At 45.2% G+C, this 19,134-nt stretch overlaps 1 protein-coding gene across 3 annotated transcripts in view; it reads right to left on the bottom strand.

Annotated features, from left to right (window-relative positions):
- Window positions 1-19,134, bottom strand: part of CDC14A (cell division cycle 14A) — a 190,216-nt gene that overhangs the window by 130,200 nt on the left and 40,882 nt on the right. For 2 of the 3 annotated variants that reach the window (XM_055146297.1, XM_055146295.1), the window contains exon 5: window positions 1,747-1,788. The exons of the other annotated variant lie outside the window; for it this stretch is intronic. In XM_055146297.1, the coding sequence (XP_055002272.1) occupies window positions 1,747-1,788 (42 nt within the window). The remainder of the gene's footprint in view (window positions 1-1,746; window positions 1,789-19,134) is intronic. 3 annotated transcript variants of the gene reach the window in all.

Genomic DNA, 19,134 nt, shown 5'->3' on the forward strand with positions numbered 1-19,134 from the left:
TGTAGCCCCAAAACCAAAAGTTGTTTAAACATTTAAAAGAATTAAATTATTGTCCATTAAAACATGTAAGTAAAATTTAAATTACAAAAACATGAATATGCTTATAATGATGCTAAAATGGACTTTGAGGTTTTCTTTTTTGCTTTGTTATTTATTATATACCTAATTCAAAATGCATTAGCTTTTCTAATGCATTTTCTAATGCACAAATTTGGCATTAAAATTAGGACTGACTTCAAATCTGCCCTTGCAAATAGGAGGGGAAAGATTTTCTTGATGTAACAAATGGGAAATAATTGGGAAGAAAATTGAGTAAGAAAGATCCAAAACTTTCTGGACAAAAACAGGTGGAAAACTGCCAAAATTGAAGTGTCAGAATCCAAATGGATGAGAGAACAGTAAGACCAAAGAGTAAATTGCTTCCCAAGGACTTCGGGCAATTTACAACAGCCTAAAATCTAGAAAATGGAGGCGGTAGAGAAGAATCCTTCATATTATACTCATTTTGGTAACTAGAACACTAGAACACCTTAGGGAAGAGAAAACTAAGCTTCCCCTCATTCTTTTTCAAAATGAAGAATGTAGGTAAGATGTTATCCTAACTTCTAAGGCAGTAGCCACACAGCAGGGAAAAAATCTCAGATCAAGGTTCTCCTAGCAACTTGCAAGCGCTATTCTTCGAATTGACTCAAGACTAGAAAACCAACAATGAACAAGGAACTGGTTGTTCTCTTCCCGTGTTTACAAAGCGTTGTTGCTTAGCGAACCCAGGAGAAACAGGAGGTACAGCCATCAGGTGTCTACAGGAGAATTCTGTGGCAATTTTACTGTACATTAGCCCCAAGTCTTAAAATCTGTGCCACGTGACAGAACTGTCCTTCGAGAATATAGTGGAAATAATCATTATTACACTTTCCCTGCACATACTGAGAATTTCCCTCTACTCGTTCACAACTGTAGGGAGACCTCACAACTTCCAGAAAACGCCTTCCTGGGCCCCGGTCAGCAATTTCTGAGCCCTATCTTCTAGCAAGCAGCAGATTTATACTGCCAGCTTATTCGTAAGGAAAATGAGGAAGATGGAGAGAAAAAGGTGATGAGCAGAGAATTCCACCCATCAATTCTACCCGCTCAATAAAGAGGTTAAGATGTTTCATTCTGGGGCTAGAGAGAAATTCCAGCGAATAGAGAGCTTGCCTTGCATGCAGCTGGCCTGGATTGCATCCCTGGCATCTCATATGGAACCCTGAGTACCACCAGGAGTAACCGCTGGGCATCGCCAGGTGTGGCCAAAAAACAAACAAACAAAAGATGTTTCCTTTTTCACTCAGCAGTTACTGGTAACAGGCACCATGGATAATTCCTAAAACAAAGTGATTATGTTCCTGACCACATGTGGCATTTTTTCTATGTTACTTCACATCTTCTAACCCACAGGATCCCAACTTCAACCATTCCTCAGAAAAACCTCTAAATCCTTGTAAGAGTTTGATATCCTGACTTTTATCCCAAGACTCTGATTCACCAGAAACAAGATCTGGTCTATGGGTATTTCTAACACACAATCGTGGCTAAAAATCACTGCTATCCTTACATTAGTCATAAGGCTAAGTATCTGAACTATGTCACCAAACAACAAAAATGATGACTGCCCTAACTTTAATCAAAGGTGATACAAGGCCTGTATCTCAATAAAATGCCAGATACACACAAAAAAGTACTTGCCAACCCATGCAATAAATTCACCTTTTCAATCCTCATGTCTTTCATAAAGCACCAGGTTATATCCTAGGGATAGAAAAGATTAAGACAATCGGAAGATTAGACATAACGGATCAGCCACACGACACAGCAGGATAAAAGAGAGTTCAAATATGGAGATAACAGCTATCTCATTTTAGAACTTTGGGTATAGTTCTAATAGTTGGGGTATTTGTTTTGTTTTCTTTTGATTTGGGTTTGGGGCCACCCCCAGCGGTACCCAGGGCTTTCTCAAGGCTCTGCATCACGGTCACTCCTGGCGGGGCTCAAGTGACCAAATGTAATGCTGAGGCTGGCCACAGCTGGCCCCGTGCAAGGCAAGCACCACACCCACCACACCCTATCTCTCCAACCCTTCCTGCGGAGTCTTAAAAGTCTATTTAAGGCAAATCTGATTATTTTCAAGTCTCTTTTTTCTTTTTTTGCATCACACCCGGTGATGCAGGGGTTTCTCCTGACTGGTGCACTCAGGAATCACTCCTGGCAGTGCTTGGGGGATGATATAGGATGCTGGGAATCAAACCTGCATCGGCCGCGTGCAAGGCAAATGCCCTACCCGCTGTGCTATCACTCCAGCCCCTATGTTCAAGTCTTTAGCAAAAGCTTCCCAAGTCATGAAGAGTAAAACCCAAACTCAGCCGTCACATACAAGCCCTGGCAATGTTCTCACAGCCCATCATACATACCCGCCTCTTCAGCCCCGAGCCACAGCCATACCGCTCTTGAGGCCCTAGGACATATTCATTCTATGCTATTGCATCTGCCTAGAATGTTCTTCCACCTAATTTGTTCGGCTGCTCTCCCACCAAGAGGCCCTCTCTGAACTCCCACCTTCCTGAACCGGCCATCACTAGCACATCTCAGGGGACATGAACCCTTTTGTTTTTGTTTGTTTGTGTTTTGATTTCTTTGGGGGCCACACCCAGCAAGGCTTGGGGCATACCCCCTGCTCTGCACTCAGAGATCACTCCTGGAGGCGCGGGGACCCAGGGATGTAAGCCAGATCAGCTGCTTTCAAGTCAAACACCCTCCCTGCTGTACTGTGCTCTGGCCCCAGCAGAACAGAAGGTCGGTGAAGACACGACTCGTCCCTCTGGTTCTCTGCTGTATCCCCGGAGCCCAGACACTCCCCTGAAGCTAGTCAACTGTTCGATAAGAGAATGAACAAGTGAGCCAGACAAAAAAGGAAACAGAAAGACTGTTTCCTATTTCTAACCATCAAGGCTACTTCCTGCCTTAGACCAAACCACTGGGAGATTATGAAGTTTGGGCCTTGAGCATATCAAAGTCGGTTTCTGTTCCATACAACCCCCCCACCAAAAGAAATGCAATTATTAAGATACACTACTCTAACGTACTCATAAATTAAGAAAGGAGGAGGAGGAAAGGAAGGAAACAAATCAACAGGAAAAAAGTGATCAGAAATTGAGAGAAAAAAAAAAGGTGAAAATAGTAAGAAAAGAAAGATAAAAAGGAGACCCAGAAACATAAAGATGATGACATGAATTAAGGCTGAAGAATGGGCATAAGAAAAGCAGGACGGCTGGGTCCTTCACACAGGTCTGACTGTGGCTGTCCTAGCCAGCGGGGCTGGAGAGCAGCTAGCAAACCGCAACAGAGAAAACGCTGGTCCCTCCCAGCTCGGCCTCATGCCAAGTTACAGGATTTTTCTGGGTCTCTTAGCACAGAGAGGAGGCAGCGGGGCCATGATCTGTTTCTGAAACTCAGTGAAGAATCCTGTTCAACTCCCCTGGAACAACCCTCCAGGAAAATTTATTCTCCAGAACTCTAAGACAGACCCCGCCCAAGCCCAAGACCTTCCCCGCCCTCATCTTAACCCAAAGTCTTTGAATTCAATCTGAGACAAACATCCACAAAGGCTCCTTGCATCAAGGGCTGGGGGAGGGATGGTCTAGAGAGTCCAGGAACCCACATTCTCAATATGGGAAAAATCCCAAACTTTTTATTGCCGTCATTTTAATCAACAACTTAAATCAGATTTTCTCTTCTACAAACTCAGAAGTAGAATACTGCCATCAGTTAGTAAAGTTCACATGTATAAAAATATGTTTGGAGGAAAAGGGATTTTAGATACACTCAGGGCTAATTCCCAGCTCTGTGCTTAAATAAATCTTAGTGCCTAAATTACTTTTTTTTTGGAAGGTGGGGGGGTCACACCTGGGGTTACTCCTGGCTCTGCACTCAGGAATTACTCCTGGAGGTGCTCAGGGGACCATATGGGATGCTGAGAATCGAACCCAGGTCGGCCGCATGCAAGGTAAACACCTTCCCGCTATCCTATCACTCCAGCCCCACCTTAATTACTTTTAAAAATGTGCTGATAGTGGCATGGGCCAACACAGGATACACTAAATATTGGCTGCTCTGTTTCTTTTGTTGTCGCTGTTGTTTTAATTCATGCAATCTGACTTGGAGACAAGAAAACCAAAAACTGGGGCCAGAGCAATAGCACAGTCGGCAGGGCACTTGCCTTGCACACAGCCAATGCAGGTTTGATCCAGGCACCACAGAGGCCCCCAGAGCCTCCTCAGGAGTGAGCCCTGAGTGCAGAGCCAGGAGTAAGCCCTGAGTATCAATGGGCGTGACCTAGAAGGAAAAAGACCAAAAAAAGAAAAGGGGCGGGACGTGGAGAGAAGTGGATGGAAGCTCAAAGGGCCGAGCCACGCTTTGCATGCAGGAGGCCTGGGTCTGACCCCTGACACTGTATGGTCCACCAGGCACTGCCAGGAGTGACCACTGCCAGAAGTGGTTGAAAAGAAAATGGAAAAAATATAAATAAGCTGATTTCAAATATGAACCTCATTTTGTCACTGTTCCCATGATTTCAGGTGTATTTCTAAAAAGTGAAGGAAACTTAAAATTTGGCTTCAGGTAAAATCTGAGTGCCAAAACTATAACTCACTTGAACACACTAAGGATTCCCGCGTCGCCCCTCCGAAAGTTTCAGCTACCAGACTATGCTCAAACTCAGGGGATTTTCAGTTTGCCAATGCCGAGACATGCAGAACCCCACAAGGTAAGTCACAGCAGCTGCGGCACTCCTTACACATGGACGCCCTGTCTCCCTGGGCACTGCTGGGTGTGGCGCTGGTGACCAGGAAGCCAAGTGTAGTCAGGTTCAAAGGCCACACCATCAGGTGGACACAGTGAGGCCATATATTGTCAGGAGTGCCCCCTGACACAGGCTGGGAGACCCTGAAGCTAGCGTTAGAGCACATCCCCACATCCATCGTACTGAATGGGTGCTGCCTCACGCAGAGAGCAAACATTTGCTCTCAAACAGAAGCAATGGAGCTAAAGCCAGGGGAGGCAGCCGAGGACAGACGCAGGGAAGAAGAGAGAGCTAATATTAGGAACTCCCTGCACCATTTCTTATATACGACTGACACGAGCCCAATCACCACTGGAAACTCTCCTTGGCTGGCACTATCTCACCATCCCCTGCATTTACAAACATGACAGAAACAGGCACGCTTAGACACTGAGGGTAGCACTGTTGCACTGTCATCCTGTTGTTCATGGATCTGCTCGAGCGGGCACCAGTCATATCTCCATTGTGAGACTTGTTACTGTTTCTGGCATATCGAATACGCCACAGGGAGTTTGCCAGGCTCTGCCATGCGGGCAGTATACTCTCGGTAGCTTCCTGGGCTCTCCAAGAGGGAGGGAAGAATCGAACCCGGGTCAGCTGCGTGGAAGGCAAATGCCCTACTCGGTATGCTATCGCTCCAGACTGGGTATAAACAGGAATTAAAGGTCTCCCCTTGGGGCTTGAGCGATAGCACAACAGGTAGGGTGTTGCCTTGCACGCAGCCGACCCAGGTTCAATTCCCAGCATCCCATATGGTTCCCTGAGCACCTCCAGGAGTTATTCCTGAGTGCAGAGCCAGGAGTAACCCCTGTACATCGCCAGGTGTGACCCAAAAAGCAAAAAACAAAAGTCTCTCCTTCATCCTAGGACCTCGTTCTTATAAGGCAGAGCACTAATTGTAAGGTGCTCAGTCTAGCCTATTAAGCTCCTCATAATTAATTGCAAGACAAGGAGAGAAAAGCTGTAATTAAACCAGGTTCTAGGCAAGATGGTAAGAAATGACAAAGTAAATGGGAAGCATGGAAGGAGAGGGAATGGGCAAATCCTGAAGAAAACCAGGAAGAGTTTCTTGAGGGAGAAGTCATGGGATTTGCTATTACTATGATTACTATTATTATATACAAAATCTTCCACAGCAACCCCCTAAATGACTTACACACCCACTCATGAAGAAACTGTCAAGTCTGATTCCTCATATAGACTGTTTGTCACACAGAGAGTCGTGTCTGCTCAGTAACTTCAAACTATGAACCACAAATATTACTCCCCCATTAAGTAATCCTCTGAGGAACTGCAGCAAGTCCAAATATTTCCTTAGGCCAAAATTACACTTTCCCAGCCTCATCATTAACTTTGATGAACGGCGTGTTTGCCCTCTGCCTGTGCCCGGGTGTAGGTCCTTGCCAATTAAAAGCTTGGTTACCCACAATGAAAATGCAAAGACCCTCCAAGCATTTGCCACCCAGGTGTGGCGGAGGTCAGCACTTGGGAAGCAAGGCCAGGAGCCACGAAAAGGGGAACAGAGATGCAGGACCAGAATGGTGCTAGCCTGGGAATCCAGCGGCTGATGGAGAGGCTGATCCCAGTGTTCCAGTGTCAACAATGCGGCAGCCATATTCTAAGCACTAAAAGTCATAGGAATAACAGAGCACACAGTAATCTCACTGGCTTTAGCACTCAAGTACCTCCTTTATTTAAAATTTCAAAACTTCTCCTTCCCCCCGCCACCTTGATGGGACTCCGAGATGAGGCCACACCTGCCCACCCTCTACTTAAAAGCTCCCACTCGACCACGATCCAGAGACATACAAACAATCTCAGACCTGAGCAACTTGCTGCAGCGATCTCTTCAGACCCTAATAATTCAAATTCCAGAATTCCTAGAGCGCACAGTCGTGACATTATATTCTATCCATAACAGCAATACAAAACACATTGTCTAGCATTGCCTTTTCAGCAGGTGTGAGGGGTGGTAGGACTGGTCTTTAAACATCGAAGGTAACTAAAGTAGAGAATGAGTATTTTGAAAATTGTCTGCCACACAGGCAGGGGGAGGTGTGGAATGGGAGGAGGGCGGATACTGGGGATTTTGGTGGTGGATAATGTGCACTGGTAAAGGGATGGGTGTTTGATGACTATGATTAAAGCTCAAACATAAAAGTTTTGTTACTGTTCCTCACAGTGAATTAATAAAAAAAATTTTTAATAAAATAAAATTTCAAAAAGTGAGGCTGGAGAGAGTACCGCAGGTAGGCACTTGCCTTGCACACAGCTCTGTCATCCCTATAGTCCCCCGAGCACTTGCCAGGGATGACCTCTCTAAGTCCAGAGCCAAGAAGCACCCCTGAGCATCACTGAGTGTGACCCAAAACCATAGCACTAATTGATTAAAATTTCAAGAAGGGCATGTGGCATTTTGTTTATCAAGTCACTGTCTGTAACAGGGAAGTGGCTACAGTTTTATTCTACCAAATGGGTTGGGGGGGGGGGGGGATTTTGAGATAAACTCTACCTAGATTAATACTATGCATCCAAAATTCCTTAGAAGCACAAGGTTTAAATTAGATGTCTTTAATACGAGACTGACACCCAAGGACAGTAGAGACAGGACCAGGAAGATTGCTCCATGGTTAGAAGCCTGCCTCGTGAGCTGGGGGGGAAGGCCGCTGGAATAGAGAAGGGATCATTAAGTCAACGATGGTTGGAGGGATCATTCAGGATGGGAGATGTGTGCTGAAAGCAGATAAAGGACCAAACATGATAACCTCTCAGTATCTGTATTGCAAACCATAGTGCGCAAAAGTAGAGAGAGTGTGGGGAAACTGTCTTCCTTGGAGGCAGGGAGAGGGCTGGGATGGGGTAGGAATACTGGGGACATTGGTTATGGAAAATGTGTACTGGTGGAGGGAGGGGTGGTCAATCATTGTATGACTGAAATTTAACATGAAAGCCTTGTAACTGTATCTCACAGTGACTCAATTTAAAAAAAGATGAGATGTCTTCAGATGAATCAAGCACTGCACACCATCAGCATAGATTTAGAAACCCCACAAGGTGCTCACCTAATAGACCAAGAGTCAGGCTGGAAACTAGCTCCTCAGGGTCCCAAATGCTGCCCCAGGCATATGTCTTTATCATCAAGGTTACAACCCTGAAATAAGGAAATGGTTTTTGGCTGCCCGGAAGAAGGATATGTACCACAGAGGAGCTTGAGGGGAAGCAGTGATTCAGATGAAAACGTGGTGAGAAAAGATAAAGCGGGTAGGAGACACAGGACAGGCTATGACAGGCCTTCATCTCTGGTCCGTTTCCGCATACTGCTTGCGGTCCCCGAGCATAGGGCCGGGAGTGGCCATCCCAAAGAAAGAAAGGAAAGATACATCAGACTCTTTGAGAGCTTAAAACAAACTCAGATTTTCCTAAGAATCACTCTCAGAGACTGCCAGATGGCTCAGTGGCAGAGCGCCTGCCTGGGTCTGACTGTACCACCAACTCACTGTACCCCATGTGATCCCGGCCACTTGCCTTCACCGCTCTCCAGGACCCCAAGAAATCTCCAACTGCACCAGTCAGTCGTGAGAAGCTCCCAACGACCCTCCGGCAGCACCACCACTAGCTGGAGCAGCATCACCAAGGGTGTGCATCTGGGGACATCGGAACAGCCTCCAGGGAAAGGGAATTGAGGGAAATGCTGGGAAATGCTGCAGCTCACTTTAATTCTCAAACTTCAGAGGGCTCCATGAAACATCTTCTTTCACTTCATTTTCCAAAACCTCATGATCATAGTTCTTAATTCTTTTTTTTTTTTTTTTTTTTTGCTTTTTGGGTCACACCCGGCAATGCACAGGGGTTACTCCTGGCTCTGCACTCAGGAATTACCCCTGGCGGTGCTCAGGGGACCATATGGGATGCTGGGAATCGAACCTGGGTCAGCCGCGTGCAAGGCAAATGCCTCACCTGCTGTGATATCTCTCCAGCCCCAATTCTTAATTCTTAAACTAATTATTACTGTTGTTTCCAAAGTCTGCATTGAATTCAAAATTTACTTTTTAGACATCTCAATTTTCAGTTACCCTATATTAAACTTTTAAGAACAATGGAAGATAAAGTGTTTATCAATATGTTTACCAGTGCTGTCAGTGTTTCTCAACATTGATAAATGTGTATCAATGTTTATCATTCCTTCCTTCCACAGATATTCATTAAGCACTAAGGACATGTCACTTCTGAGCACAGAAGCTATTGTGGGTAACAAATCCAAGTTCCTTTCCTTAAAGTGAAAGAAGCCAGAAAATAAACAATTCCAGGCACCACAAAAGTGTGTCCCCTGAACTTAGCATAAAAGTCATACAACTGGACACATTTTTCCACAGAGAAAGCATGTGACTTTTCAGGGATCCCACAAAGCTTTTTAAATGTGGGAGTAAGGCTTGAGCAACAGAGCAGCAGGTAGGGCCCTTGCCGTGCACGCCACCCTGAATTCAATCCCCGGCATGCCACACGGCCCCCCAGGCCCCCAGGAGTAATTCCTGAGTGCAGAGCCAAGAGTAACCCTGAGCATCGCTCTGTGTAGCCCCCAAATAAAATAACAATAATAATAATAAATGTGGGAGTAAAGCTCTGTAATCATGCAGGTGCCAATGTAGTACGTATTTATGTGTCAACGTGTATGTCTTCATGAATCTGAGTTTATTTACAGTACATTACAGTAAGCATAGTCTGATGAAAGCCGAAAGGAAAGGGGGAAAACACTGAAAGGGTTTAATCTAATCTGAAAAACAAACCTTCCACAGATGAAAAAGAAATGGCTTGTGTTCCCAGCAGCTAATTTAAATATACAGAGAGAGATGAAGGGCTGGAGCAATAGTACAGCAAGCCGGGCTTTTGTCTCGTACTTAACCAAACTGGGTCTGAGTCCAACAACCCATCCCGTCTCCCAACTACCTCCAGGTGGGATACCTGAGCACAGAGCCAGGAGTAAGCACTGGGCACCACAGAGTGTGACCCAAAAACAAAAAACAAAAAAAAGGAGAGTTGACTAAGAAAGAATATTGCTCTAGCTATAAGCAGAAGCCTAAGAGGACTTTCGAACTCAATGAAGTTTGAAACTGAAAATGCGGCATGGTTTCAGAGAGGCTGCCCTGTTTTCAAGCACTCAGAAATGCAAGTTACGTGGACAAAATGTCTGTCCAGCCCATTTATAGACAGTATCACAAAAGCACTCTTGCCTGTGAGACTATATAAAAGGAAGGAAGTGCACACAGGAAATTGCCCTATGCCACTCCTCCCTTCCTTTAATAAATTTCTAGAAGCAGAAGCAAACACTATCTGTTAGATTTACCAAAAGAAAAAAAATGACACACAGATTTACCAAAAGAAAAAAAAACAACAAAATATAACACACTCTGCTATATTTGTTGTATTACAATTTCAATTAAAAAGTTAAGGTAAATGACTAATTATTTTGAAACATTTGTTGATAATGTGACTGCATTTTAAAAAGCATTTGTTTAGCCCACATTGTTATGGCAAGTAAAGCAGTTCTGAAATTGTAATTTATGGATGAATTGGGAATTTGAGATTAAGGAAACAAATAGGCTTGGTCCAAATAACAAAAATAAAAGCAAATTCAGAGTTGGTCTGGTTTAGCATTTATTAATGTTTTAAACACAAACACACACACACACACACACACACACACACTCCCCACTTTTAAATAACACAGTTCTCAACATGTTTCTATATATTGAATAGACTACTTAGTCGTGAATAATCAGCTATTCCAATGAACTAGTTTTTATTCAGGTATACAAAAGCAATTAATGAAGTATTTGGGGAGTTACATGGACAGATACGCAGGGGCTAAGATGCTTGTTGTGCACACAGCCAACCCCAGGTCAACCCCCGGCATGACATTCTCTGAGCATAGCCACGTGTGGCCCAAATTACTTCCCCACCAAATACAGCAAATGAATTCTTTATTAAGGGGCTGGGGCAGCCACTCAGCGAGGGTGCTGGCTCTGAACATGCCTAACCGTGTCTGAGCCCCAGCACCGCAGACAGTCTCCGGATCCCCGAGTGCAGAGCCAGGAGTAAGCCCTCAGTACCACTGGGTGTGGGCCAAAAACCATTTTGAAAATTGCCTAAAATTGAAAAAAAAAAAATTGACTGCTACAGAGGCAGGCTATGGGTGGAAGGTGTACCGGGGACGCTGGTGGAGGGAAGTAGATACTGGTGAGGTGGTGCTGGACCATCATGATGCCTAACACTCAGGAAGAAAGAACTTTGTCAATCATAGTTTCTCAATATAAGACTAAGAAGTTTTGACCTGGGAGATGACCCTAAGGGCTAGAGCCTTTACCATGCATGGAAAGTCCTCTGTTCAACCCCTGGCACCACACGGACACCCACTATTAACAGGAGTGACCCCAAAACAAGAAGTTTGAAGACTCAAGAATGTGTATGTTGGGCTGGAGTGATAGCACAGCAGGTAGGGCATTTGCCTTGCACGCGGTCAACTCGGGTTCGATTCCCAGCATCCCATATGGTCCCCTGAGCACCACCACAGGTCATTTCTGAGTGCAGAGCCAGGAGTAACCCCTGTGCATCGCCAGGTGTGACACAAAAAGCAAAAAACAGAATGTGTGTGTTTTCCCTACATTTTCCTGTTTGGGTTTTGGGTCACACCGGTCTGTGCTCGGGGCTTTCTCTTGGCTTTGCGCTTAGGGATCACTCCTGGGGACTTCGGGACCCCACGGGGTGCTGGGGTTTAATTTGCATTGACCGCATACAAGGCAAGGGTGTTGCCTGCTGTGCTATCTCGCAAGCTTCCTCATTTGGATATTAAGAACACTTGCACGTCACACAGTTTAGGTGATGAAAAGCCTTATCATGTGCCAGGTCCAGACCACAGGAATCACGGGATGCCAGGAATTGAACCTCAGTCAGCCATGTGCAAGGCAGATGCCTTACCTGCTATAATAATCGTTCCAGCTGTGTGTTCTGGGTTTTGGGTGGTGCTCAGGGATTACTCCTGGTAGCACTAGGGAAGATCACGGAAGAGCCCGGCAAGCTCCCCATGGCGTATTTGATATGCCAAATACAGTATCAATAACAGGTCTCATTCCCTTGACCCTGAAAAGAGCCTCCAATTATTGGGAAAAGCGAGTAAGGAGAGGCTGCTAAAATCTCAGGGCTGGGAGGAATGGAGACGTTACTGACACCTGCTCGAGTAAATCGATGAACAACAGGATGACAGTGATACAGTGATACAACTTTTTAAAAAATATAATACTCCTATAAGAAACAATAAAGAATAAAGACTTGCTAAATTCTTACAGAAACCTAAATGTGATTTCTCATAAATGATTTCTAGGGTTCCACATCTAATGATGAACAGAAAATAATTATTTTTTATAAAAAAACAAAAACAATAGTAACTTTTTAAGATTCATATGGTCCAAATACAGGAAATGCTTTTTAAAAACATAAAAATATTTTTAAAAAGCATTTCCTGGGACCCTCTGCGCCTAAAGACTTTGATTCCAGAGATGTAACACATTCGGGCATCCAGCGCAGCATCCGATAGCAATGCACTGGGACTGCGAACTGGGCTACAACTCTGTGCTGCCGGGGGTGGATTTTTTTTTCCTCCCCACCCTGTCTTCCTGCACGGAAAGCAGCAGCCTGGCGGCACCCACGTGGCAGGCGCCATCTTCTGTGACTCCAAACCCAGAGGTATTCGGTTTTTACTTTAGGGGCTCCCAGGAACTCATGGGAAGGGGGCGTAACCGGCACGCCCTCGGCCTAGATAAATCCGGAGCCGCTGAGTGCGAATCGGACCCTCTGCGCCTAGAGACTTTGAATTCAGAGACTTCTTACAGCAATGCACTGGGACTGTGAGCTGGGCTATGTAATTTCTGGCAGAATTTTCCCTGGACTTTATACAGAAATCCAAAACCTACTTAACATTTATAATTGTCAGCAATGTGAAACGGTTCCTTTTGAACAGGTCTGAGTTGGGGGGGAAACTCCAAATAATAACAGTAAGTTTTTGTTGAAATTTTGAAGGTTTTTAATGTAGCAGCCACCTCTCTGGACTGTGAACTAAGCAAAAGCCCCACGCTGGCCGACGCGGCGTGGCGTACACCATACTATGAGGAGCGGGAAGGGAGATGAGGGGGAAAAAGAAAAAAAAAGGGAAAAGGAAAAAGAAAAAAAAGAGAGAGAGAGAGTTATGTACTTGCAGTAGTGGGGCTACATATCTCTTCATTTCCAGCAATGAAAAACTAATTATCAAATGTAGTAGGTCTGTCTCTCTTGGTTGGAAACTCCAACAACTATAGTGAGTTTTGTGTTGAATTATGGAATGTAATCAAGGTAAAGAAAAAATGAAGTGAAATTCATTAGTTATACAGTAGGGGGTAGGGGGTGGGGGCGGGGGGTATACTGGGGTTTCTGGTGGTGGAATATGGGCACTGGTGAAGGGATGGGTGTTTGAATATTGCATAACTGACATATAAACCTGAGAACTTTGTAACTTTCCACATGGTGATTTAATAAAAAGTTTTAAAAAAATAAAAAATAAATAAAAATAAATAAAAAGCATTTCCTGTGCTTTTTAAAAGCATAAAAAAATTCAAACAACAAAAAATAAAACTGCAAAAAACATACACTTGTTAATAACCAAAAATATTCGTAAATCTTTTTTCTATTGGTACCTCTTTCACCCAAAACAATTTCTACATCTTTTGTAAAGACATAGGAAATTAGAGAATTTAGTAAAACACATAAATATAGTCATATGCTCCAAGAGCTTGTAAAATACTGAATTTTTTAAATTTATTAATCATATATTTGGCAACTGACAGACCCCCAAAAATCTACATTTATAATGCAGATATCTGTTTATTATAAAAAAAAAACAACACTTTTGAAAGGAATCTAAAACATAAGGCCATCAATACCGGGCATGCCCTCTCTAAACAAAATATTATTTGGTCATCTGGGTAGCAAGAGCGAAAACACTCCTAAAACTGCCCGCCGCCAATCACGCCAGGAAAGAGCGGGTAGTTCAGAGTATAACAGCGTTTCTTTCTTTTCTTCTATGATGTGCTTATGCAATTTCTTAAATTTAAATTAATTTCCTTTTGAATCAAATTATTCTTCCTTTTCAACCTAGGTATTCAAAACCTATTTCATCTTCTCCCGGTCCCTCTTCCCGTGCCCATCCTCAACCGTCCAGTTCCCTCAGGGGGCGCTGTCAGCCCCCACTCACACACTGGCCACCCTGCACAGCCCCCTCGCCCGGCTGGACGCCTGCCCCAGCTCCCACACTCCAGGTCAAGTGCTTCACCCCAGTTCCTCAATCCCGGAACACAACATCCGTTATGATAAGGGCGAATGAAAGTCCTGCTTAGCTGAAGCGCTCTTATGCCAACTGGGCGCAGAATGCACCCTTTCCATAGTTCCATGCAAGTTTTATTTGGGTGGGGGGGGTAGCGGGGAGCAGGCACTGTTCGGGCGGCACAGGGGTTCATCCACAATTCTCCAACTGTGCAGTAGTTGAAAGCAGGGCTTGAGTATGTGGTGCCACCCAGGCCCTGCGGGTACTAGAGATATCCAGGCCACCCTGCAGGGCGGGAGGGGGGCTCCAGGTCTGCACCCATCAGTGATGAGGGGAGCAAGTGAGGCAGAGAACCGCACACCACAGGATGCACGGGAGGCAGCTATGCCCTCACTCAGCCCCTTCTCGGGGCTTTTTATTGCTCGTCTGCCCACCAATTTAGTCAACACTTTAGCTCTTTTGTCCTGTTTTGTTCTATTTTTTATTTCTGGTGTTTTTAAATCCCCCAAAGCCCAACACAGTGCTGGGTAGAGTTCATCTGAGCTAAATAAATATTTGCTGCACTAATGAATGCCTGAACAAACATTTCACAGATGGGAAATTTATTTAGTTTAGAAAGGGTTAGTCCTTAACAATTCTAATAATGTCCCAAGAGCAGGGCCAAACAGTTCACACCCTCATCTTCTGATGAATTGACTTAAGCAATCAACAACCACCTGAGACAACAACCACTCAGTTGTTAAGACTCACCAAGTCAAGAAAGAATTTTAGGGGCTGGAGTGATAGCACAGCAGGTAGGGCATTTGCCTTCCACGCAGCCAACCCGGGTTCGATTCCCAGCATCTCATATGGTCCCCCAAGCACTTCCAGGAGTAATTCCTGAGTGCAGAGCCAGGAGTAACTCCTGAGCATCGCCGGGTGTGACCCAAAAAGCAAAAAAGAAAAAAGAAATTTAGTGTAAACTAGAGTGCTGAGGAGACACAAAAGATGGCTAAAGGTCTAGGGGCCTAAGTGAAGGCTCAGAAAGTAGAATGTGGGCTTCTTGGAAAACAAACTTCTTCCATCTCCAGGGCCACCTGCCCCTACTAAATTCTTAAAATGTAATGACCCCCTCTAAGGATCAGCACCATGAGACAGATGTCATCTGTTCTAAAGAGAAACAAAACAAGAGTCTGGAAGAATGAAGTGGCCAGCCTCAGACATGATTGGAGACACGCTCTTAACCACAGCATGGCTGGAGAATGAGTCTCTGCGATTAATAATAAGCTTAGTGGTAGAATAGAAGCAGCAAGGCCTTAAGCACAGTCTACAAAATGAACAATAGGCACAGACGTGGTTATAAAGTCTACGGGCCTGACCATTCTGTATCAGAAATGCCACCTTGTTCCAGTCAGTCACTGTCACCCACCAGGTAGACCCCACTCTCGCCAAGGGGAGCACCCAATGAGTCTATTCAGGAAAAGACGCCTAGGAGCTAGGGTGATAGTACAACAGGAAAGGCACTTGCCTTGAACATGCTCAGCCCGGGTTGGATCTGAAATGGGGCATGTGGGCGATATTGGGGACATTGGTGGTGGGAAATGTACACTGGTGGAGGGATGGGTGTTTGATCACTGTATGACTGAAACTCGAACATTAAAGTTTTGTAAGTGTAGCTCATGGTGATTCAATAAAAAATAAACAAAAGAAAAAAATAGGTATGGTGAGGCTGTACAACAATCTGAATGTACTGACACCACTGAACTGTACATTTAAAAACTGGTTAAGGGGGCTGGAGCAATAGCACAGCGGGTAGAGAGTTTGCCTTGTACATGGCCGACCTGGGTTCGATTCCCAGCATCCCATATGGTCACCCGAGCACCGCCAGGGGTAATTCCTGAGTACATGAGCCAGGAGTAACCCCTGTGCATCACCAGGTGTGACCCAAAAAAGTAAAAAAAATAAAGACTGGTAAAGATGACAATTTTGCATTTTATTTTATTCTACAACAAAAATAACGTAGTGGGGGCTGGGGCGGGAGGAGAAAGTCCATGAACTGAGTGCATGCTTTGCACGGGGGAGCAAAGCACCACATGTCCCCACCAGCAGAGAGCGGGGACGAGCCTCCCCAGAACTGCGAGGTGTTACCTCAAAACAGAACAAAACTCTGGAGGAAAACCAAGAAAGTAAAAGGGAATTTTTGTGACCTTGGTATGGTCTCTGCTTCGACTGTTCAACATCTAGGGAATAAGGAAGACCGCCTTCACGCCTGATGTCCAGTCTGAGTCTCAGAGGTGATTCCTCTGGCACTGCCTGCGGGATGACCCTCCTTCCTTTCATCGTACTACTCATTCAGTAGGCGATTCTGAGACATCCAGTATGTGCTGGGCACCGTCTAAGCTGAAGCTCAGTGTTCAAATAAGGAACTAATCTCAGACCAGTGAGCCCACCCCAGCTGCCTGCAGCACCTGCCCTCCTTCGCAATGACCACCCAGGTCTCCGGCTAGAGCTCCCCCCACACCCTAGACAGCCCTCCCCGTGATCCAGCACAGCAGGAAGGCCCCATGGGACCAGCTTCCAAGTCAACTGGGGAATGCCTGGGCCTCACCCCTTGTTCAATATTTTATCACCTTCTAGACACAACAATGAATAAAACAGACAAGGTCCCAACCCTCCAGTCCAGGAAAAAGATAAATAATTCAATACCTGTCTACAGGATAATTCCAAATAGTAGAATGCAGAAAGAAAGAAAGAAAGAAAGAAAGAAAGAAAGAAAGAAAGAAAGAAAGAAAGAAAGAAAGAAAGAAAGAAAGAAAGAAAGAAAGAAAGAAAGAAAGAAAGAAAGAAAGAAAGAAAGAAAGAAAGAGGGAGAGAAAGAAAGAAAGAGGGAGAGAAAGAGAGAGAGAGAGGGAGGGAGGGAGGGAGGGAGGGAGAGAAGGAAGGAGGGAGGAAGGGAAGGGAAGGGAAGGGAAGGGAAGGGAAGGGAAGGGAAGGGAAGGGAAGGGAAGGGAAGGGAAGGGAAGGGAAGGGAAGGGAAGGGAAGGGAAGGGAAGGGAAGGGAAGGGAAGGGAAGGGAAGGGAAGGGAAGGGAAGGGAAGGGAAGGGAAGGGAAGGGAAGGGAAGGGAAGGAGCAGAGGGTGCCCAGGGTGGGGAAACAGGGTGAAACTTGACCATCTATGTGAGGGGTGAACATGAGAAGGAACCAAAGTGGAAATATCTGAGGTAAGAACATTCCAGACAGGAAGAACAGAAATGTCAAGGGCTTCTAGGGGGGAAAGGCTTGGGGTTTTCCATATTAGAAGGCCAGTGTAACAGAAATATCTTGAGCAAGGAGAGGGCCAGATCGAGGAGGATTGTCACCATATTGGCAAAAACGGAAAGCAATCATCATACACATTGGAAAAAGTGCAAGAATATTATCTCATCTATATTTTGAAACGACTACTCTTTTAGTTGCCCGACAACAAAATTAAAGGTAAACAAGAAGATCAAAAGGAAATAGGGACCAGAGTGGTAGTATGGCAGGGCGGGCACCTTGCAAGCAGCCAACTTGAGTTCAGTCACTAGAACCCTGTCTGGCCCCCGGAGCTCACCAGGAGGAATTCCTGAGTGCAGAGGCAGGAGAAAACCCTGAGCACAACAGACGTGGCCCCTCCCCCCAAAAAAAAGATGAGAAAATAGTCTATGAAACTGTTGATACGCATCCCGGTGAGCAAGGGCAGCGGCAGGGGCTCAGGCGGGAGCAGTGATGGTAAGAGTTCTTCCCCCTTCCCTTTTGTCTTGGAGGGGAGCTGTTCAAACTCCCTGATGAGCATAAGAGGAAGGAGGCCACACATGCCTATATCAAAATGAGTGATGTCCTTTAATCCCACAATAGGGACTTGCTTTTGGTGGACAAAACTCAACACTGAGCTTCTATGCGACCCACAATTCCTCTTCCTGGCCTCTGTCCCCAGCACACAAAAACTCTCTCCAGAAAAGAAAGCGCAATGCCACGTTCACCGCGGCACTACTCACGTCTGCCAAAGGTTGCAAACAACCCGAGTGTCCAAGAAAACATGACTGGATAAAGAAACTATGGTGTACACAGACACACAGACACACACACAGACATACACACACACACTCAGTTTCACGAAAAGACAAAATCATGCGATGTGCTTCTAGGTGGGCAGATCTGGAGATTATCAGGCTAAGTGAAGTTAGTCTGAAGGAAACGGAGAGGCACAGTACGATTTCTCATGTGCAGGATACAAAGAAAAGAGGGGAATGAGAAAGGCCCAAAGCAAGAGAAACTGAGAACTGGTTTTCAGTAGGAAACTTAACATGGGGGGGGAGGAGGGGGGAAAGGGAGAAGGAGGGGACACTGGGTGGGGAAGTGACACTGGGACATGGAGCGGGGAAGGGCAATCTGATAGGTGTGGTGCAGAAATGTTTAGTGCATGAAACCTACCATTAGCTGTTTTATAAAACCACTGCCTAAAATGTACAAGGTTTTTTGAAAAATAATTGTATAGAAGCCATCAAGAAAAAAAAATTCTATTTTACGCAGTAAATAAGAAACCGCTTATATATAAAATGTGGGACGAAGAGGCAATAGAGTAATTGATCTTCATTACAGTCTCATGAGGTAGACAAGGAAATCCTAGTACTCTCCAAATTTCTCAAGAAAAGGATCAGAGAGAAAGGTTTGTTTTTGCAGGATATATTTCCGATGAGTCAGTGCCTTTGACAGAGTGCTGACTCCCCATTTTCAAGGAGAGAGACACCTTTGCTATCGAAGGCCTCTGCAGAAACACCACTCAGGAGGCTGGGCAGAGAGTACAGGACTGAGACACTTACTTTGCACATATGTATCCAGAGTTCAATACCCAGCACCCAGTTTGGTCCCTCGAGCCCCACCAGCTGTAACCCCTGGGCAAAAAGCCAGGAGTAA

Source organism: Sorex araneus, chromosome 8, assembly GCF_027595985.1.
Source record: "Sorex araneus isolate mSorAra2 chromosome 8, mSorAra2.pri, whole genome shotgun sequence".
In the NCBI taxonomy this organism is placed as follows: Eukaryota; Metazoa; Chordata; class Mammalia; order Eulipotyphla; family Soricidae; genus Sorex; species Sorex araneus.